The sequence below is a fragment of the Pezoporus wallicus genome, unplaced genomic scaffold (genome assembly GCF_028554395.1).
Source record: "Pezoporus wallicus isolate ANWC-B61680 ecotype Strahan unplaced genomic scaffold, APGP_CSIRO_Pwel_v1 contig_9942, whole genome shotgun sequence".
Classification (NCBI taxonomy): Eukaryota; Metazoa; Chordata; class Aves; order Psittaciformes; family Psittacidae; genus Pezoporus; species Pezoporus wallicus.
The window spans coordinates 480794-503334 of NW_026641239.1; the positions used below are offsets into that span (position 1 = coordinate 480794).

A 22541-nucleotide genomic window follows, 5' to 3' on the forward strand; every position below is an offset into this window, starting at 1 on the left:
GCAGGGCTGCTCAGTGAAGCTGCAGCTTCTCCTTTCGATTTCCTGTGTGGCAGCAAAGTAACAGAGCCAGGGCCCTGGGGAACTCACAGCTCTGCCAGGCCTGCTCCCATCTTTGATGTGAAGTTACGCTGGCTTGAGACAGCAGCTCCTCAGAATAGCAGAGAGCTTGCACCCGCTGTGGGTTATTGTTCAGAAGGGAGCAAACCTCTCACTGGCTTTGTTTTCTAGCAGTAACTTTTTAATGGCACCGAGTGCCCGGAGCCTGTGTTCAGCAGGGGGGGCAGTGAGGAAACCCCCTCTCTGTAACCTCCGTGCTCATCATTTGCCACACAAGGGTAATAAAGATTTGTGATGGGCGTTCTCAGCCTCTGCCTCTTTCCTCAGCTGCTCTCGGGGGCTCGGCTCAAGCTTTAACCTTGTTCTTGTGCTGTCAGTGCTCCTAGAGGTACAGGACAGGGCTCAAGCGCTGTGAACACGCTACCTGGAACACACCAAGCGGATCGAGACCAGGAGCACTCATGGATCCCCCCACGCAGCTCCCCCCTTGTGCCACGGAACAGAAACCCGCAGAGCCAGCACCTGTTTTTGTACAATTGTTTATACAAATTCAACAAAGGTAAAACTGCATCAGGAAGGTCTACGAAAACAACACCGTACAACAATGGCACTTATGAATGCAGAAGTTTACAATCAGGAAATAACCATGTTATAAACCTTAAATGAGAACTCAACTCACACTTCAAAGAAAGAGAGACTACGTTTGACCATTTATTCTACCGCTGGACTCACTGTATAAATTAATTCCATATTGAGTACAAGAGCTCATGCTACAGAGTGAAACCCTCCTATGTGCAAAAGCTGAAATTGGAATCCTTTAAAATTTTGAGAAAAAAGGTGATTTCTATACAGATAAAAGTGGTTTTTTTTTTTTACTTCAACTATAATTTACACCTTATTTCCACAACATGCTTATGTCACTTCTGAAGTATACAAAGCAGGATATAAACTTCCATTAAAACATGCTTGAAGGTTGAAAGTATGAACCTACTTTTTCCTGACCTGGGCACGGCTGTAGATAGATACTGTCTACGAAGTATAGGTTAAGTTCTCGCCTACCATAAGTAAAGATAAAAATTGGCAATCAAAACCGAAACACTGGTAATGCATTCAAACATTGCATAAATAATTTTTAAACAATTTTTGTACAAAAATAGTTCTGCATAATGTAAGATGTAACAAAACAAAACGTGGGGGAGAAGGCAGAGAGAGCTGTAGTGCGTGGGCCGCTGTCATGACACCGACTTCTCGTTTTTGTGGTGGTTGTTTTAAGAAATGAAAAGCAGAAATCAAATTTACACTACCAAGCACATGCTGTGGTACTTTAAATAACAGTATTTCATGGAGCTCGGTCGTCTTCCGGGTGTGAACAACTCTCACCAGTAACAGTCGCCTTATGAATTTGCATAAGAGCCAGTGCAGGACACCCCAGGGAGACCGAGTTCACCAGTGGCACAAGTTGAACTTCGTAACGTGGGTAGTTTCACGTTGTTCTCAACAGGAGGTGTAAAATCCCATCGCGGTATTTTCCAATATTCCAAGTTCCCAATTGAAAATAAAATCCCTACGTGTGTTCAGTCCCGTCCCCCCCCAGCCCCAGTATTTACACGTGTCCTTTAACTAACTCAGTTTTTGCAGGAGTTTTTCTTCCACTTGCCCAAACTGAACACTTACTGACATCTCTGCGATGAACTGCTCGCAGCCTTCCTTCGTCACTTGCTTGCAGTACCTCAGGTCGATCTGGCAGATGTTTCCGCAGCGTTTGAAGTAAGACAGGCACTGGTCAGTCACCTTATTGCAGTCTGCGGAGGGGACACACAAAATCAAGGGGGGGAAGTTCATGGGGTGTCTGGGTTTGGTCCCCAGCATCAGGATGGTTTGTCCTGGTTGCAGTGGGAAAAGGGATTTCCCTTCTCCAATCCCTGTCACTCAAGGCCAAGGGGCGATTCAGGTTTGATATAAGGCAGAAGCTCTTCCCTGCGAGGGTGCTGAGGCGCTGGCACAGGGTGCCCAGAGAAGCTGTGGCTGCCCCATCCCTGGCAGTGCTCAAGGCCAGGTTGGACACAGGGGCTTGGAGCAAGCTGCTCTAGTGGAAGGGGTCCCTGCCCGTGGCAGGGGTTGGAACTGGATGATCTCAAGGTCCTTTCCAACCCAAACCCTTCTGTGATTCCATGATTCCCATCCTCCTCCCCTGTGCTCCCGCCTCTCACCTGACAAATTGATTTCCGTTAAAGAATCCCGCGTGGTGGTCCCGACCGCGGTCAGCAGGTTGATGGACTGATCCGTCACGTGGTTACAGTAACTGAGGTTGAGTTTGGAGAGCAGAGGCATGTGCCTGATGATGAGCCGCAGGGAAGCGTCTGTGATATCCAGGCCAGCCAAGCGCAGCTCCACGATGTTCCGTAGCTTACTGCGGTTGTCGATCTGACCTGGGAAGCAGAAGCAGACGGTCACTCCCGTGAGTCTCCCCTCCACCCCGTGAGCTGCCAACATCTGTATGAAATGCACCGTGACACAACAACACTGCTGCCCTAAGTCAACTTCAGGCGCTTTCGCCTGTCTGGAGTTTCGGAGGGGATGTCAGCAGGAACACTTTGTCTATGTTTGGAACAGGCACGTGGGCAAAGCCAGCTCCTGATTCCAGAACAAAAAGGGATGAATGTAACCGCAGGGGCCCAGCGGAATTGCACGTCGGGAATAAGCGGTAGGCTGTGCAGTGCATGCCAGAAAGCAGATCTGATTTGCTCAAAATTTCACCTGAGCTGACATCCGGGCGAATGTGGCATGCCCCACAGAACTGCTCCTTCCCTGAACTGGGAGGAAGGGTTTCCATACTCTCTAAAGTACACCCGCTGCAGCCTGAAGAGAAGAAAGTCAGACAGAAAACCAGCGCAGTGGCTCAGACTGTTCAGCAGGCAGAGAACACCACTCGTCACCCATCCAGCGAGGAGGTGTTGAAAGTCACTCCTGTGAACACCCTGAAGCCCAGAACCCCTCCGGCTGTAGCCGTGGGGGTTTCTGCCCATTTCCTCTAAGGGCACTTAGCAGCAGTGACTGGGACAGGTCCCCTGGCTCCTCCCGCCTGTTACCTGGCCGGTTGTCTGTGGGCGGTGACAAGAGGTCTCTCATTTGTGCGTCTTTCAGTCCTTCTGCCCACTGCACGTCCAGAGTTCGGAGTAAAGGACAACTGGAACTACAAAGTGCTGACACTGCTATCCACGAGCACCCTGATAACAGCAGGTCTCGAAGACCTGTGGATACAGAAGACGTTGGAGCACAGGGAGACATCCACCACAGTGATCTCTGCTCCCATGGGCAGGAGCGGGATGAACAATCCCAGCGCTCCAGGGCACCCGTAAGCCTCCTCCCTGCCTAGCTCTCCATCCCTCCCACCACCTAGAACTTCATTACTGTGGGTGACAGCAGGACCACCCCCCACCCCTCTGCTAAACCCCTCAGCACAGGCACCTTCCACAGCAACATTCATTAGCCCTTGTCAAAGACCTGCCTCAAATTAGTTCATCCAACAAGTCCCAACAACCAAGTTTGAGCCCATTTTAACCCACCAAGGCTTCATTGCTACAGGTCTCCTCCCCTAGGATACCTGGATCCCTGCAGACACTCCTCAGGGAACTGCAGTTCAGATAAAACTGGTTTGCTAAACTGGGTGGTCCAAATAAGCATCACTTACCTGGCAGTCTGTTGATAAGCCAGCTCAGCTGCTTTTTAGATATATTTGTCCAGCTAAGATCAAGGGTTACAGGCTGTCTCCTAATAATGCCGCTGAGCATAAGTGGAGTGATGGATTTACAATGGTTTAAATCTATTTTGGTCCATAATCTTTTGTCACAGCACCTACCCAAAAAGAACAGAAAAAAGCCAACAGCACTTAATCTGGCACTTGTTCTGGTTTCTGCAACACTTTAAAAGGTGCCATTAAACAGCAGGGAAAACGACAGCATTTAACTCAAAATAGCAAAACTCAGGGTGAGTGACGCTAAAAGCAGCCCGACAGCAGCACGCAGCATTACCGGGGTTTGAAGCTTCCCCATCAGGCAACCAAGCAGGGAGTTACTTCCACAGAGCCACAAGTGTCAACAACTTCAGAGCCTATTTGAAGTCATCACAGCGCTTACTAAACCCCTTTCTCTACCCTAAAGACAAGCCACAACTCCATGCCTACACTGAATACAACTGGGTTTTAATGTTACCGCCCTGATTCCCCCGTGCTTTTCCTTCCTTAAGCCCACTGAACCCTCTCCTGTGCTGTGTGTTTGTGTTCTTCCTGGCTATATGGCTTATGTGTTTTCACACTCTCTTTATGGTGCTCTATGGGCAACAAGCAAGAAATCCTAGCGAGTGTGTGAGGTTCTAATGGAAAGAAGTGAGAAAATGCAGGAAACCCTGCACTGAAGTGGAAAAGGCATTTCCCAGCTTTCTGTGACACCGGGAAGCCCACGGAGGAGACGCTCACACACATCATCCCGCACCCAATTAGCAACCTCTCAACCTCCCCGTTTTTTAACCCACTTTGTTACTACACGGTGCTAGAGAGGAGTCTCTGTTACAACCTGCCCATCTGTGCACACACGACAGTTGGATGTGAGGTGACAGCCAACAAGAGGCTTCTCTGCAAGTTCAGTGGAAGACATAAACGTGTCCACTGAGGCCTCCTGCTGCTGCACAGTCACAACTGTGTCAGTGTTCACATGCTGCTAGCCCTGAGCACCGAAAGGACACGCTGTGAGTAAATACAACTGACAATTCCTCCATCAGCTCTGCTGACAGGGAACACGGGGAACAGGATGGCTCTGCATGTACCCTCTATGGGTAAACAGCATGGACCTTCTGAGCAGAACACCAAGACCCCTTCACTGTATCTCCATAGATATTTAACAGCTGAACTAAGCAAACAACTGCATTAGCAATCAGCAAGTCCTGGGGGCAGAATGACACCGAGACTTGGCATGACCTAGACGGGCCGTTCCTGCAGGCAGGAACATTGTGGTGTCTGACTGCAGACCAGGCTGTGCTGGAGCGCTACGGCCCCGGCAGGCTGACGCCAAGGCTGACACACACACACACACACAGAGCTCCCATACCATGAAAGCTGGAACTGCTGTTTCTGAGCAAGCACTAGAAGACACAATGCTGCTTCTGCTCCAGACACTGCTGGTCACCCCTTCCCCTTGGGCTCAACAGAGCTTCAGTGACCTGCACAGCTCTTTTAGGAGATGTTAGTGCCTCCATCACCCACTTCCCATTCCAGTCCAGCCCACCACACACCAGACCTATCTCGCCTTCCCGCTTCTCCTTACCATCTGTTCCAGGTCTTGCAAACTCTCATACAGATGCACAAGTCCCTATGACTGAGGTAGCTAAAGACAGCCATCCAGACTTCCCTCTGCATCACGTGGGCTGCCCCGTCATCCAGGGGGAGCGAGTCCGGAGGGGGGCTGATGGGAGGTGGCCGGATAACGTGCCGTTCCATCTGGATGCATTTGGGAGGCGAGAGCGAAGGCGGTGGCCGGGTGATGCCCCTGGGGGTGCTCCGCAGGCTGGGGATGAGCTGGTGCCTCAGCTCCCGGGGCGTCCCGTTCAACCCTTTGCTGAACCTATGGAGTCTCTCGCTGTTGTTCAAGGCGCGCTTCGGCTCCTCGTTCTCGCTCTCGGGTTCAGATTTGATGGGTTGGTGGTTCTCATTGGCAAGGCTGTTCTCGGTTTTTTGGATCTCCTGGTTAAGCTCCTTGCTGAGCTCCTTGCTCAGTTCCTTATTGGGAAGCCGCCTTTTCCTCCTCATCTTGAACTTCTTCTTGTCCCTGGGCTCGGCACCCTCCGTGCTGGGCCCTGCAGTGGGCGAGCTGGACCGTGACTGGTCACTATCCTTGGACCTGGGAGGTGCTTCTGGCAGGTCATCCTCTGGCTCCTGCTTGAGGCGCCGCAGGGGTTTGATCATGGCAGTTCGGTCATCGGGAGCCTTCCACGATCGCCGCTGCAAAGGAAGAGACAAGGGCTGATGGCTGAGCAAGGACAAGGAGCTGGGCAACACTTCACATGCTGATGATGCTCCACACAGGCAGCCCTGCCCGGCAGTCGGGACGCCTGCCAGCACTTGGCCCCCCCCCATCCGAGCACCAGGGTACATTCACCGGCCAAAGGTATCAAGTTCAAGTGCCACTGTGGATGAGGAGCCCAGCTACTGGCTCTGAGGACTCCCAAAGAGTGACAAATGCATTTATTCACCATGCATAATCCTGCAGATTTAAGGGCCTTACTCATTACACAGCAGACAATCCATCTATAGAAGATAAGCAGCACACTACAGACAGCCTCTTCCCCAGCAGGCCAGAAGAAACCAGGCTTGGGACACATTCACGGGGCACCATTTTAAACACTGGCTGACATGCATTCAGTCATGCCTGATGGCCAAGTTCTGAAACCTGCATCGGTCACTGACTCAGACCGTGGCCGTGCTGTTGTGGCCCTCACTGCTGGATACTCACAGCCTCATTTAACCACGCTTTAGCCGCTCCTTTACCTCCTGCTAAACCCTCTTTGTCTTCTCGAGCTTCCCCACCTCCGGTGCATGCAGACTGGGGAGTGTGACTGACAGGTCTGACGTGCTGCTGGCCTGACACTGATACCATCTCCAGTACAACACAGGCTGACAGGGGTTAGCTGGCACCTTCCTCCCTGCCCCGGTCCCTGCTCCTAACAGCAAACTGCACTTCACTGCTCACATTAATCACATCTCTCTTTGATGCACACCAGACAGAAGCGTGAGAGACGTACAAACTGAGACCAGGGAACACTTCAAGTCTAATCTGATCACTACAAGCAAGAAAGAAGCCACCAACTGTTAAAATGAAATAGCTCTAATAAGAAGAGATCTGGACTGGCAAGGAAAGGTGAAGTGCTGTGAACACACTTGTTATATCAAGAAGGTCTGTGCTTTTGCAATAAACTAGTTGGATCGAGTCAGTGGATGCGCTCCTGTGCTCCAGACTGCGGTGCACAGCAGAGAAAGCTGATCACCCTGTCTTTAAATTAACATCTTACAAAGGGAGAGGCCACAGGAAGTTAATGACAGGTTAGAATTAAAGAATTACAACATCAGACTATTTGCAGCATCCTTCACACGAGGTGCGCAGCTCAGAGGCACCACACTTGTGTTTTCATGGCAGATGGAGGCAAATCAATACCTGCGTGCCAGGCTGTCCCTGGGGGAGTCAGTGGAGGGCTCCAGGGATGTGCTGTGGCACAGACTGGGGAGCGGCTGCATGGCAGGGACAAGGTTCAACCACACAGGAAGAATAAAACATCAATATAGAAACAGGATTTTAAGCCCTTGGGTCATCAAAACACAGCTTCTGCTGGGCTCTAATATGGGACACCAGAAAATGTAAAGCCAGACACTGCAGCTAAACTACCCTGGAGTGTAAAGGTTTCCATGAGAGAGAGATTCTGCCATTGCAAGATGTAAATGGGATAATAAAAATGCCTGCAGTGACACAAGGACATGACTGATAGAGAAACTGGCTCACCATTCAGCTCACATCAGGAGAAGGGATTAAAAGGGATTGAGAAGACATCTATTAAAAGGCAAAGTACCTTCTTCCTGAAGAGTTTGTCTTCTTTTCCAAGTTTTAGCTGTTGGAAGAAAGAAAAGTAAAAACCCCAAACCACGACATTGGTTGTGCTGTCTGATGAAGGTTTGGTGCCATCCTCACATGCTGTGAGGAGCAATTCAAGCCCTCCATGGACACTGTGGGCAGTCCAAAGGGATGGGAAAAGGAAAGCATGGCCAGAAAGCAGCTATGCATGAACGGGAGTCTTCAATTTTGCTCTCTCACTCCACCAAAGCAGCCCCAATCCCTACATTTACTGTACTGCAGCATTCCCACTATCAAGCCTTGCAGGCCGGGCTGAATCCCTTCCTCATGTACTTCATGTGCAATACAAAACCAGCCACTGATTCTGAGTTTAAAGCCATCAGCCATTTACTCACAAGACAATACTCGTATCTACCTCTGCAAACCTGCCTTTCTGTATGGCCCAAGTATGGTATTTTGCAATCCACATGACAATTCAGTGTCCCTGCCTGGCCCAAGCGCTCGGACTGTCAAACTCAGGGACAAGCTGCCTACATGGCTGCTGTGAGCAGCTCCTCCTCTCTGCAGGCTACAGAAGGTGTCATTGCTAAAGGTCCTCTGATGGGTCCTCCCTGAACCAGCCACAAACAAGCTGCCAGGCGCCACCGAGTGGACAGAGATGGAAGAGTTCCCATTGCAAACTGCTTTTCCCCCTTGCTCTTCCTCCAAAGCATCTCATGTAAAGACTTTTCAGTTAAAGTGGGGTTTCCAGTATTGTGCATAAACCAACAGCCACAACCCAGCGCTCTCAGCCTCTGAACGTGAACCCAAGTGGCACCACTCAACCCCTGCCCTGTCACACTGGCAGCTCTCAGAAAGGAAGGCGAAACATCAGGGAACAACGTGGGGTTGAGATGAGCTGTCAGCCAGGAGGCCCGAGCCACCAGCACAAAGGGAGGGTTCTGGCATACCCGCTTTCTCATGGGGGATTCCTGGGGCTTCTCAAACTTCCTTTTCCTCCAGAGATGCACCTCGTCCGACTTCCTCCTCAGGATCGAGTCAACCGGAGCCTTCTTGGAATGTTCCTCCGACTTCCTCCGAGGGGTCTCCTCGCACTCCCCTTTCCTCTTCGCTGCGTCTGTCACCTCCTTGTTGTCTCTGTTCATTTTCTGCTCCTTCAGCAACGAGCCCGGCAGATTTGATGCGTATTTGAATCCTGGTCCCCGCTTTTGCTTGTACGCCAAAGAGACACAAAACACAAACAAACTTTATATCTTATGCCTTCATCTGGGCTGCCTCGAGCTCTGGTGGGTTGAGCACTTTGTAACACACAAAAGGATGAGTAAGGAGTTAAGAGTATAGTTTCAACCTTCACAAGGTTATTTTTGTAACTAGGCGCTTGCAAGTGTCTGCCTCAGTAAAGAAAGAATGTTTCACTAATTCCAACAGACACTTCAGGTTTTGCATAATTGCTCCTAGAGTTTGGGGGCTTTCAAAGTATCTGAATGGTGGAAATTAGCATGTGGTAATGCACAGAACTAACCCAAATACTCCCCGGGTTCTGAGTGAAGTGTTGCTACGTGGAGCAAGAATACAAAGATTATTAGAGAATAGAAAGCCATCAGCTTATTTCCTTCGACTGAATTAAGCACAAAATGAGAAGCTGGTATGGGGCAAAGTTGGATCTAGAAGCCAGAGGGGATGCCTGAGATGTTGTATCTCCTTCCAGCACCGCTTATTCCCATTTAACTCACTTTTCCAGTTTTCCCTGCATGGTTGCACTTTGGACACTCCCAGCAGTTCGGCAGCTCATCGTTCACCACACCATCTGATTCCTTCACCTGGGAAAAGAGAGGCACAGCTCAATCCACAACTGCACTGCAAAAGGCTACAGGTACATCCTGCAGAAGCGTTTTGTACAGCTCCGTTTTCCCCTCACCAACCACTGACCTCCCTGTGCCTGCACTCAGATCACCCAGCACGTGTTGTGCCATCCTGCTGGCGCTGAGCAAGCCCTGGGTTCCGCCCAATTACCCTTCTTATCATGCCAGGAGAGGAGGAAAGCACACTGGCCAAGCTGGTATGTGACAATGGGTTCAGGTTTGGGCTTTTTATGAAGGTCAATGACAATCACCATTAACACAGGGCCCATTCTGCCCTTGCAAAGAACCCAAGGCAACAGAACACACCCCAGCAGCCCAAACCAAACCCCCCAGGACCAGGGCTGCACCCATGCCATCCACATGTCCTCGCACACCAGGGAGTTGCACAGCTCGGTCCCGTTCCCCCCCCTGGTGTGAGGCACACTCTGATCTCTGACAGGAAGGGATTCTTCCCATGCCCACATTCTCACATACGTTAATACCACTCGGCATTTTTAGAAGCAAAGCACCCTGCACTGTAATCAAGTGTTCCTTAAAATACTTCTTTCTGGACCAGAACTCACAGTCCCATGCCTGCAGCCCTCAAGCCCATGTGCCAATAAAGATGATGGGTGCCAAGTCAGCTAGAGAATAGGCACTTTTATTCAGAAGACTGGACACACGAAGGCATTTTGAAGGTTTCTCACACCCACAGCAACCCAGCTATGGAAGGAAGAGAAACGCTTACTGCTTCGCTATGAGAGACTGGCATCTGAAAGAGAAGACACACGCTCTGTGTTGTCACACTACAATGAAAGCACAGTCCTGCCCTGCCCAGTCCAAAAGCTGCTGGTTTCTCAATTTCCATACAGGAGCCCACATTATTTTCCAAACAGGAGATAGGTGTTTCTGAAAAGATGTCTCTGTGAATGAAGCCGAGGATGAAAAGCAGAGCTAAGCTAAAAACACCCTCCACACAACTCATACGCTTACTGACAGCACATTCATCCTTAAGGGTTTAGTTATATATGCAGAAAAAAAGCCTTGGCAGGGGGGCAGAAAACCCCATGCTGCTGTGAAGACAAATAGCTGGGCACTGGCATCAGCAGCACAGGAGCAGGAGACTGCTGCTGGAACAGGCAGGGGCAGAGATCTGCAGAGCTTTCATGCTGCTGAAGCATTTCCTCCTCTCCTCCCAGCGCAGTGAAGAGGCACTGGCTGTGCAGGAACCAGCCCGTGGGTTTAGGGGAACTGCTTCCTCCAGTCCCCGAGCCAGACAGCAGCCAGGCTGGTTTCACTCTAGCGAGAGCAAGGCCATGTCAGCCTCTCTCAGCAAGTCTGCTGGAGTTAATAAATGAGTAAATGAAGTGGGCAGGATTTAAATACTGGCTTTATCACAACTGTGTGCCTTTGAACCTTCTTTCCCATGGTAGGTGTAAGATACTCCAGGAGTTGTTGTATACATCTCTGCCTCAGGGGAACAATTCCTGGCCCAAGCCCAAGCTGGGAACAAGTTATTTCCCGCACTGAATATAGAACAAATGCTACTGAAGGGAAAGCATTACAGCTCTGTCCCCTCTGTGAAGTTTAAGGAACTGAACAGATGTGAGGGGCTGTAAGCAAACTAATTAGACACACACAAACCAGCACTGAATCTGTCCCAAGCCTTTCAGGCTGGGTGGGAGCCAGGTTTGAGTGTTTGCTACAAACAGCAGGTGGGTGTCTGAGCCACAGCGTGAGGCAGCTTCAGAACCGTACCTGCAGCACGAGATCAGCCATTCAGAAAGTCTAAACGTGAGGCTACGCTACTGGGAACTCTTCTTGTTAGGGAATATGGAGCCTCCAGGATGCCAACATCCCGGAGCGAGAGCCATGAATTCTGGCAGTGCCAAGACTGAAACAATACAGGCAGTGGGACACAGCTGGGTTGAAGCCATGGGCAGCAGTACAGATGTGCTGGGGAACATTTTCATATCTGCTGCTCCGACAAGACACCTAAATATCCACCTTTTCCATCATTATCACTAGATCCACCTAAGATGAAAAAGAACAGGCTCCTACTGCAGAAAACAAACCCCTTGTCCTTAAAGAAGCAGCGTCAGATACTGCAGGCACTCGCAGGAGTCAACCAGCTTCAGCAGCAATTTGAGATGGAGCAAGAAAAAATCATCAATATCAGTTCCACTCAAATGCTCTGTAACAGCAAAAGGCAATATACCTGCAAAAACCTCACTGGCTCCCTCTGGAAGCAATGCTGTGCTTGAGAAAAGGCTCACCGAGATCATTCTCCTAAGGAACTCTTCAGCAAAATGAGCATTTGTGGGTATTTCCAAGGAAAGAAGCACGTCAGAAACATCCCTCGATACACCTCAGTACATGGAACATCCATGATTGTCCATAGCACAGCTCTGATGCAAGCACCTAACGTGCTCTTGTACCCAGGGCTCTCCCAGTAAGAGGCACCCACACTGCGAGTGTCTCAGAGCACCTCAGCTACCCTTGATCTCCTCAAAGAAGTCTCCCTCAGACACTGTTTTTTCATGGAGAAAACCCACCACAAACATACATAGCCAAACCAGGAAGAGGAAAAGGACGGACTTCAAACCAGAAACAACCTGCCCTGGAGTTTAAATTACCCCCTGCATGTGCCAAACTCTTCTGCAAGCTTTGGAGACGTCTTGGAGAGAATTAATTCCACATGGGAATAAGCCAGGGAAGGACACTCCTCCCTTCACTGAACCAGTTTACTGCAGTCCCCCCCAAAAGTACATTTGCCACACATTTAATTGGAGCTGACCAACAGTTCACATGTACTACAGCAGCAGCAGCTGTCCTGGGGCTGTGTCTGCATTCAAACGCACTTCCCACAAGGACTATTTATGGGCTCCATCCTCTGGGCTTTAGCTCATGTCAAGGGCTCGAGGACACGTAGACATGGCAACAGATCTTTCTCTCACAGAAAATCATGGAACATGGGAATAAAGAGCAAGGAGGGATCCAAGGAAGAGGCTCCATCTTCCTTTTGCTGTTCCCCTGTGCACAGATTCACCTCGCCTTCCAAGATGATTCTGAAATCCTACCAGTGCCCTTTTGTCTCAGTAAATCAACAGCACTGGTTACCCCAACATCTCATCCCAACAGCAGCATTGAGAAATTAAAATGCAAGACACACAAGGCAGGCTGTAAGTCTCCCATTGCTTAATTTTCAGAGACACCCAAAGCAACATTATTCCTAGTTACCTGAACGGCACTGGGAACACCACATGTGCATAAAAGAACAAAGCAGCACTTGCTTGATTTCATAGATCTGACCCACATCCTGTACAACTAGCCCCAAATGTGGTGTGGGGGGAGGAAACTGTACTTGAACTGACACAACACAATTGTGCCCTCTGCTCTCAGCCATGAAGTGACAGTGACACTGTAAAGCCAGAGATGGAGGAGTGCAGGGCACTTCCAGCAAGGACTGGGACAGCAGAACAGCAGCTACAAGCCAAAACTGAGGTACCTCTGCTAAGGAGCAGCTCCTTCCCTTGCTTCATCGGCCCCCAAAGCCTCGTTTTAAGCACAGCCAAGCAAGCAAAGCTCCCTTTCAGAGCCCATCTGTGGCAGGAGCTGTGAGCACCAATTTCATGAATCAGGGAGACAGCCACAGTTCTGGTTTGCCAGCTACCCTACTTTCTGCTCTAATGACACAGAGCTCAGTGCAATCCTACACAGAGCACAAGAAAAGGCCAGGAGAGCATCACCCCAGGCCTGCATAAGGAACATACCTCTCCTCCCAGAGATCCCAGAAGAGCCAAAAGCTGCTTTCTGGGGCACGGTGTGTCAGAATACATTTGCTTTGGCAAATCACTTTAACCATAAACAAATCAGCAACAGGAAATGGCTGATCAACTGAAACAAACCAGCTCTGGAGAAAGGAAGCTTCTAAATGCTGATACACACAGATGTGCCCAAAATGACACTTTTGCTACCAGTCAAGAATATAGCTGCTCACAGGACTCAAGTCAGCCAAGGGTGAGCACTCCTGCAGCTTGAAGCTTGCTCAGTTTGTTCGCCAGAGCTGCAGTCTTTCTGCTGCAACATTTGCTTGCAACATCTTTAAAGCCAGCTGCTGCTGAAAGGCGCATCTGTGCCTGGACAAACACCACCAGCAAACTGCTCCTCTGTACTTGTGAGACACAGGAAGGAGCTACCGAAACGGGGACTGTGACTAACTCATCCAAAAGCACAGGCACATTTCTCTGTGCTCTTGAGCTTCCCGTCCCAACTGAAACTCCTCACTTCCTTAAACAAGAGGCAAAAAGAAAGAAGAACGGAACAGAACACAAGACCTTCACAGGCACACACACTTCGGCGGCTGTCCAAGGCAAGTTTCTGCTTACAGGGGATGCTGTTACATGGAAGCCAGTCAGGGCTGTGTGTGCCATGGCTCTTGCCCTGCTTCTCACACCAACTCTTTGCTCCCGTATGTTTCCAAAGACGAGAATGGGAAAGCTTTCCCATTTCTGTGCACTGCTTTTACATTAAGGTGATAACCAGTCCGGTTTTGTTTCCAATGTGTATCACATCCTTGTACTCACCTTAAGGCATCCTGGGTGTATGATTTCATTACAAATGGAGCATTCCATTAGCATGAGATTAAACTTGCTCTCCTCCTCTTCCACCGTGTCCTCCTTCCCAGCTTCTCCACACACCAGACACACAGCAGTATGAGGCAGCACCGGCTGTGTACACACAACAGAAAGAAATCTCAGTCAGAAGACATATGGGAACAGAACGACTCCATGTGCATTTACAGTATCCTCATTTCAAAGAGATAAACAGGGATTAATTGTGCAAAATGCTGAAGGCTCCAGCCCAGCAGAGCAACGAAGGCAAGAAAAGCTGGTAACAGTCAGAGCTGGGTACCCACACCAAGCATCACAGAACACGTTTCATGCAATGGAAGTGCCCTTCCCGTACCAACACGGGTTCATGGGGCGCCCAGAGATGCACAGAAATGCCTTCTCTTGTGGGTCCCTTCAATGTGTGAGCTGACACAGACATTGGCATGCAAGTCACTTCACCAGCGTACAATGGGAGGGAAAAGAAGCAACCTAGAACATCACTGTTCACATCCATTAAGCTTTACAATCTGACCAGCAATTTGGCAGCTCCTCTATTTTACAAGCAGGGCAGACAGATGTTACGGGACCCAGTCCAGGTCTCCCAGCAAGCCCACAACAGAACCAAGAACAGAGCCCTTCCTAGCTGACAGTGAGCTATCCAGGGCCCTGCTCCAGACCTGAGCACTGCAAAAAAGCATTGCACAGACACTTAGAGAATTCTCCTGCAAGTGTCAAGTGAGAAGCACACTGGGATTTTCCTGTCTTTTGCTGAGGCAGAAAGGGACCTGCAGCACCTCACCTATCTGTCACCCATGTCATGCCAGTCTAATTAAAAAGCCACCTTCGTGCTAACAAGGAACTAACTACTGGTTTGCAGCAATAAGGTATAAGCCTCATTACAAGAAAGAAAAGGAAGATCCTAATAAGAAGCTGGCTGTACTGTGAAATGCAATCGATTAGGTTGCAAGTCCTTAACTAGTAAGCAGCCAGAGGCAGAGATGTGGCTTTCCACAGCAAGGATCTCTAGTAGATGGAGTGAATAAAATCCCTAAGTAGGTACTTGCACACCAAACCAAATTTATGCAGCAACAGGGCATCCTCCAGCAAGTTTCAGATAGGGAAACCCCAGCTCTAGTAAGCTGTTGCAGAGCAGAGTGTGCTGCCCCACACAACAACATCTCATACATTAGCTATGGCAACACTTCCCTGCTTTCTCATGCCAGTACTTATCCACACTCCATTTTAAAGGCATTTTGCAAATACTATTTAATTCCCACCCTTCCTCCAAGCACAAAATCGGAATCTCCAGGATCCCATTTCACCAGCAGGTAAACCAGAGAAGAGCTAAGCTGTGCAGAACAGTAAGAGCTCTGTCCACCCATTTTGTCCAATCTCCCACACAACATTTATATCCATACACAAGGACCAGCACAATCTTTATTGTCCAGGGAATGTCCTCTGTGCCCCAGCCAGCTCTGTCCCACTGCCGGGCTGGAACAGCAGTTGCTGTCACAACTCATACCCCCAGCACAGAGCCCCATACTCCCTTCACACCTATTCAATGCTGCACAAAGTGTCCCAAGCACCCCTGTTTCCCTTCTTGATATAAGCAGTGATGCAGAGGAGTTTCCTGTTCTCCAAACAGCAGTACAGGCTCTCTGAAGGCTTCTGAGTTTAATGAAAGTCTGTGTCTAGTTAATATTGTCGATGAGTTTAATGAAAGTCTGTGTCTAGCTAATATTGTCAATGTTATTAACCAGAGGAAGCACACTCCCAGAACTGTAGGGATCATTACTTCCACAGAGCTTTGGTGGGTTTGGGCTTTTTTTTTTGGCTGGAAGCTGTTGGATAGGTACCACAATATACTACTACTGCAATTGTTCGAGAACATAAGAGTAAAGACAATAGCATTGCTTACAGAAAGGTAAACCACCCTTATAAAGTTAAAACAGTTCAACTTGTTGATCTTCTATGCTTTTGCTGCTGTCAAGACTGGAATACTCCCCTGCTATTTACACCAAAGGGAACATATGAAGAGCAGAGATGTCTTCTTCAGAGCACGCAAGGACGAGACAAGCAACCAGAATACCCTGGCTCCCAAGGCCTGTACTCTAACCACAGCTTCTGGAAATAAAACTGCAGACACCAAGAAGAAAAATGGTTCTTTATTAGAAGAAAGGGGATGAGAGGATGACTACACTCAGCCAGAAGAGAACCCAGTTCATCTCCAAAAGGCTCAGCCTGTGTTATCAGGAGTGAAACACAGCTTAGAATGAAAGTTTCCTTCATCACTCAGGACAAGAAAGAACACTGCAGCCCTAATTTAATCCTTCCACTAAAAAGGCAGCACATTTTCACTATTTCTTGCCCCTGGAGAATAATAAATTCTTCATCCATGCTGTTCAATTCATGCCACACTCCGGGAAATCAAGTGTTCAAAGAAAAGACACTTGAGCTGCAAAAGCACTCTGCGGAAAGGTAGATATTCTATGTACTTTACTGAAAGATCCAGCAGAGCCGAATCCAATCCTCTCTGTCAAGAACAGTGCGTGGCTTAGAACAGACCATGGAGTGAGCTACCAGGAGCAACGACTGGAAACCTTAACTGTTTTATCAGGCTTTTTTATCAGTGTCAAAGTCATTTAATGCCTCCACTTCAGATTCCTCATCAGAATTAAGGAAGAAAAAAAAACAACCCCTAAGTGAAAGGAACTGTAGCAAGACTTGAGAGAGAAATAAACAACATTCCCTGCCTTAAAAAAGCCCCAAAACACAACAGAAAACCAAGCCCTTGACAACAGCATAAACAAGACCTTTCAAAGAATTCAGATAAAAGCTGAAGCTAATTTTTACCCTTGAACGGGGACACTGTAGACATGAGACCTCAGGAGAAGATCTGCAACAGGCAGTACGAAAGCAACAGATTCAAAAGCCGCTTGGACAACTTAATGGAAGGTGAATCTGTCAATATTTGTTAAATACAAAGCTATCACTTATGACTCAAGAAGCTGCTAAGCAATGTACCACAGGGGCCCAGGAAACTGTCTTTGACTGCCAGCTTGCTCCGTTCTGATGCTCATCCCCTTGACAGCCATTTCCAGTCCCCGAGGAAGACAAGATCCTGGCTTGACGGCTCTTTGGCTCATCTGGATCAGAGCCTCTGCTATATGCTCTTGTTTGCTATACGACAGCAAACACACTGAAATTCAGATGTTAAGTAACCTGGGGCTGGAGTCACGAGTGCCAACATCTTGGAGGATGCCAGCCAAAGATTTCCCCATATCTTAATTTGGTTAAGGAGTTCAGATGGTTGCAAGACAGCTTTTCTCAGGAAATTCACAGATCCAAACCAAACACACCTCTTCTCCCTTTGAATTGGAACTTCCTTCTCCTCCCTAAATCCCAGAATTTCAGTGTGATTTGAGTGCCAACTCCCAGTATAATCTCCACTTCTACACTACTGAGAATGAAAGCTATGCTATTAAGCTTCAGTAGCATTCTGGTTTAAGACCTGGGGGGAGGATGAAAAGCAATGGGAAGACGAGAGGCCAGGGATCACACCAGTCTGTCTGATGCCCTCCAAGCAGAGTTCTCAGCTCCACACCTTGTCACCAGGAGACCCAGACAGAGGACAGAAATCTCCCAGCGACTCGTAGCACCAGGCACACTTACTGCGATACACTGCCTCATAATGCAGGACTGTTTCATCCTGCCAGGTCCCCCAAACTTCTTCATGTCCTTGCAGAAGTGACACTCGCCGCACTCTGTCCGCAGGCAGGCCTCGCACTTGCGGCATCGCGTCCTCCTCCGGCGCGCTCCGGCGGTTGTCCGGTTAGCCGCGAGCTTCACCGCAGAAGCAGTGCCCAGCTTCCCTTTGGGCCGTCCCACTGCCCTGTTCTGAAAGAGGCACACGCACAAGGTTAGGCACAAACCCCACTCACCACCCAAATACACAACTTCTTGGACAGGAGATGTATACATCTTTGATGTGAACTTGACAGATGTACAGGATTATACACAGACAGGTAATGCTCAGCAGATGCCTGCGACCACTCTTACAACTAAAGGAGTTCCCTCACCTTTTCAAGAAAAGGTGCATCGTAAAAAGACAAAGAAACCAAGGCATAAAAGAGAGGTCCCAAGCCTATAGCAAGCCCACTTCAACAGGAGGGCAAGGAGAATCCATTTATGCACAGCTCATGGCAAGACCAAAACCCAAGCGATGGGCTTGTAGTAAGTCAAGAGGTGATCTCCATCACAGAATCACAGAAGGGTTTCGGTTGGAAAGGACCTGAAAGCTCCTCCAGCTCCAACCCCTGCCACGGGCAGGGACACCTTCCACTAGAGCAGCTTGCTCCAAGCCCCTGTGTCCAACCTGGCCTTGAGCACTGCCAGGGATGGGGCAGCCACAGCTTCTCTGGGCACCCTGTGCCAGCGCCTCAGCACCCTCAGTGGAGTTTCTTCCTTATATCCAACCTAAATCTCCCCTGTTTGAACCCATCCTGAACCCCCTGTCCTATCGCTACAGTCCCTCATGAGGAGTCCCTCTCCAGCATCCTTGTAGCTGCCCTTCAGGTACTGGAAGCTGCTCTGAGGTCTCAATGCAGCTTCTCTTCCCCAGGCTGAACAGCCCTAATTTCCTTACCCTGTCCTTGTATGGGAGGTGCTGAGCTCCAGGCTCTCAGCCCTGTGCTCGGGTTAAGGCAGAAGTTCTACTTTTCTCCATTGGAAATGGAAAAACCCAAGGAGGCAGCAGAAGTAATTTTGAGGTTAGGTACAGTAAAGAAACATTCAGTAGCAATGGCTCAGGCCACAGCAATCTCTCTATAAAACCAGCAGAGTATGAAGTACTGCCAAGTGATAAAGTAGGAAATAAAACACAAATAGTACAAAGCCCTTCTAAAGTAGTTCCCCATATATCCAATACAGGCAAGTTCTCAAAAATAGAACACTAACTGATGCTGTGCAAAGGCTAAAAAGGGCATCCCAGGACTGGATTTCAATGACCTTTAAGACAGAAGCTAAAGGACCATGAAAAGATTTTAAATGATAAGGTTAACTGCAACATATTCACTCTGGGCCTCTAAATTTCATGTTCTCACCAGAAACTCCCTGTTACACACAAGAACTTCCAGCTCAAGCCAAACATCACTAAATACCATGTAATTGTATGGGGCTAATTACACAAGAATTGGCTTGGCTCATTCTTACCACTGACAGCTTTCTCCATAAAGATGATAATAACAGGACTGCAAAGCTCATCTGGTTTAGCATTTATCCAATTTTCCCACCTTCTGTGCACCTCAGCATATGACCAACAAACCAGCAGGTTCCACTTGCTGCTGCTGCTGCTGACTTCTGGGCAGCCACCAAGGCAGGGGAGGATGGTGAGAGAAAGCCAGGCCGAGTTTCCACCACAGCTTTTGAAAGACAGGGTACTGAAACGTTCTACTCACTACTACAAAGGCTGCCCTAAGTGTCCTGCTATACAACCCCGAAGAAAAGCCACATTGTTGAGTATTTGATCTTCCTCCCAGCTGACAAAGCAAAGCTCCACTGACTTTCTCTGTGGTACAGAAGAGCGCTGGTACTTTAACAGTCTCCATCCCAAGAACCTCTGTGCTGGGAGATCAGAGAAGCCAGGAGCTTGACCCCTTTCCTTTCCCTCCCACAGACCCACTATGGTAACTGAGGGGGGGACAAACCATTGTTCAGTCCATGAGGTTACAGAGATTCCAGCAAGGTTTTGATTCTGCTCCTCCGGAGCAGTTTGTGTTCTGCTTGCAGGCTGAGTCGCACCGTGCAAGTGAAGCTTCCTTCCCATCAGCAACTGCACCAGACGCCTGGATTACAGATCGATTTCAGACACTCTAAAGAATAAATATTTACCTTTTAGACCAACTTTTCAGCCTCTCAAGGATAAAGTCAGCACTGGCAGGACTGGCTTAGTGGCAACCTAGATAAGAGATAATGTCCTTCCTCCGCATGAATCACTCCTCCGTTCTCTCTAATAGAGTCTCCTTCAACTAGCAAGGGAAGCGAGACACACAAACCAAAGGCCAGACATCAGTGGGAACAAATTAAACCAAAATATGTACAACAACCTGGGCAGTTCTCTCTGCCAACAGCACATGGAAGATTCTGCATGAGCATCTGACTCCTTCCCACTAGGTTTGAAGAGGATCAAGGGCTTTTTTAAGGCAGCAAAACCCAGTTGTGACACACTCAGAATGGTCTTTTTAAAACATGATCTCTTTCAAGGAAAAATCAAACTCGGTACTTTTCCAGCTGAAAGACAACTCCCGATTCTGCCACAGTAATACGAGCCAAGTATAATTCTGAGGACAGTGTTTTAAGTGCCAGGGCACTGCGAAGATGCAGGTGGTAAAAAAAGGCATCACCTGAAACACAGAAATTGAGAATCCCCAAACAAGAAAGTAGAAGCAGGAAGGTGAAGAAGGTACAAGAACAAGTCAGGCCAGCCCACACCACCCAACTCAGGTTTCCTTAAAAACCACCACCACCCATCAGACACAGAGGTGCAGGCCTCTGGTCTCACTGTATGTAACATTTCTTACCCACCCAGAGCTCTTCACGTTAACAAATCCAAGCGATTGTCCTAGCTGGGTTTGCACTGATTTACCACCCGACCAATCCTCACTCCAAGCCACGTTTTCACTCCAGGATGTTGCAGCCAGCAAGCCTAGGGAGGCCTTGCAGGAATTCCCACTAGTATCTAGTTTCAAGGGGCTCCAAAGTGGTCGCTTAAAAACCACCACAGAAGAAAATCAGGCCTGTGGGTTGCTATCCCAGAAAGGGGCTGGGATTCAAGGGGGTAGAAGGAGCCTCCAACATGACTTGGGGTTTATTTAGCACATGGCAGCCAGCCAGATAAATTCCAGGTCGATGTTAGTGAGGAGATGCTGCAGGATTTCCAGCTCAGACTGCAGTTTCACAATGTACCAGCCTGGGTAGGAAATGCAGGTAAAGATTTCCTTCCCAGCTCCTGTTCCCAACCCATCGCTGCCATTTCCCACCCGCCCAGCACCACTCTGTGGAGCTGCCTCTCAAATAAACAATGAGTGACAGGGGATGGTGGGATTCTTTAACCTGGATTTACCACGGTGGCCAGCTAACAGCAGCTCCATGGCCTCAAGCTCAGGACTAGGTGACATACTGAGCCCTAAACTAGGCTCTGGACCAATGCTATCTCCCATCTGGGCAGCAGGTCCTACCATCTCCTTTCCCAAGGAGATGAGCCGAGACCCTCAAGCTCAGCCTGTGACTCCAGCAGACCCCAGCAGCTACCTCTGAGAAGAAATCTACCAAACCTGACGAGATTTTGTTTTCTATTGAACCTTACAACAAAAATCAGGCAGTTGAGACAGAATCTGTCTGAAACACTACCGAGGGACTCCCTATGCTCTCCAGTGCCTCCACAGAAACTGCGCCCATGCTCCTCTTGCCACAGCAAGTCTTCAGAAGAGAAGGATGCTGAGTGATGATAACCACGCTCCCAAGCTCCTAACAAAGGCTGTGCAAGCAGCTACTGAAACATATTAGGATTAATATATTAAATCTACCTTTATTACATTGAAGCCTAGAAACCTGAAAGACTAAACCAAGACCCGTTAACAGGGCATCCTGCTAGAACTTCTTCTCTTTTGTGTTTTGAAGTAGGGTTTACATTGTCCCCACCAAATTACTACTATGCAACACACAAAGGTAACCTGCTCCTGCCCCTGAAGCAGACAGTGTGGCCTCCACAGCACCTGGATACTCGGAGCAAATTTAGGCCATCCGAATGTAATACACTATGAACTACAAAGCCATTCACTGCCTGCTTACAGGTACTTTAACACACTTTCACCCTGTGTCACTTCCTTGCCTGGCAGCCATCAGAAAGCCACCCACCATCATCACCAGGGTCAGCAGCAGCAGAGGCACCTCTGAGCACAACTCTTACTGCAACAGAAACACAACTTTGATGTTCACAGCAACAATTTATTTCCTTCCCGGTTGTAAAGAGTAACTCAAAGACCTTCAGGTAAACAAAAATACCAAGATCCTCAAGCTTTAGAGACAACACTTCAAGAGCTATCAGCTGTTAAATACATCATTAAGTAGGTGCTGATGTTCCCCAGCTGATATCCCAACACCAAGCAGGAGTTGTCACCAAGCAACTCCACATATAAACTCCTCTGCACTGGAGAGGAAGATCAGCTGACCCTGCATCCACAAGGAAGAAGGACCTGGTCCTAAAAGCACGGCTGGCAAAGCCTTCAGCCTAGAAACGAGCTCTTCTGCAAGTGGCCTTTACCTTGGCATGGGTCTTATTCCACCACTCAGCTTCAGTGACCTGCTTAAGCTGCTGCCAGTGGCACTGTACCAGTATTTCAGACTAAACATCTCCAGAC

At 48.8% G+C, this 22541-nt stretch overlaps 1 protein-coding gene across 14 annotated transcripts in view; it reads right to left on the reverse strand.

Annotated features, from left to right (window-relative positions):
• Positions 1-580: 580 nt before the first annotated feature.
• KDM2B (lysine demethylase 2B) overlaps positions 581-22541 on the reverse strand; it is a 118312-nt gene continuing 96351 nt past the window's right edge. For 10 of the 14 annotated variants that reach the window (XM_057422641.1, XM_057422638.1, XM_057422643.1 and 7 more), the window contains 11 exons: positions 17797-18021; positions 14098-14241; positions 9403-9490; positions 8621-8889; positions 7669-7707; positions 5376-6049; positions 3749-3912; positions 3147-3308; positions 2815-2916; positions 2268-2486; positions 581-1859 (listed from right to left, as the gene is read on the reverse strand). In XM_057422641.1, coding sequence (XP_057278624.1) covers positions 1678-1859; positions 2268-2486; positions 2815-2916; positions 3147-3308; positions 3749-3912; positions 5376-6049; positions 7669-7707; positions 8621-8889; positions 9403-9490; positions 14098-14241; positions 17797-18021 — 2268 coding nt within the window. In that variant the 3' untranslated portion in view covers positions 581-1677. The remainder of the gene's footprint in view (positions 1860-2267; positions 2487-2814; positions 2917-3146; positions 3309-3748; positions 3913-5375; positions 6050-7668; positions 7708-8620; positions 8890-9402; positions 9491-14097; positions 14242-17796; positions 18022-22541) is intronic. The other 4 variants (XM_057422639.1, XM_057422642.1, XM_057422645.1 and 1 more) reach the window with 4 other exon arrangements.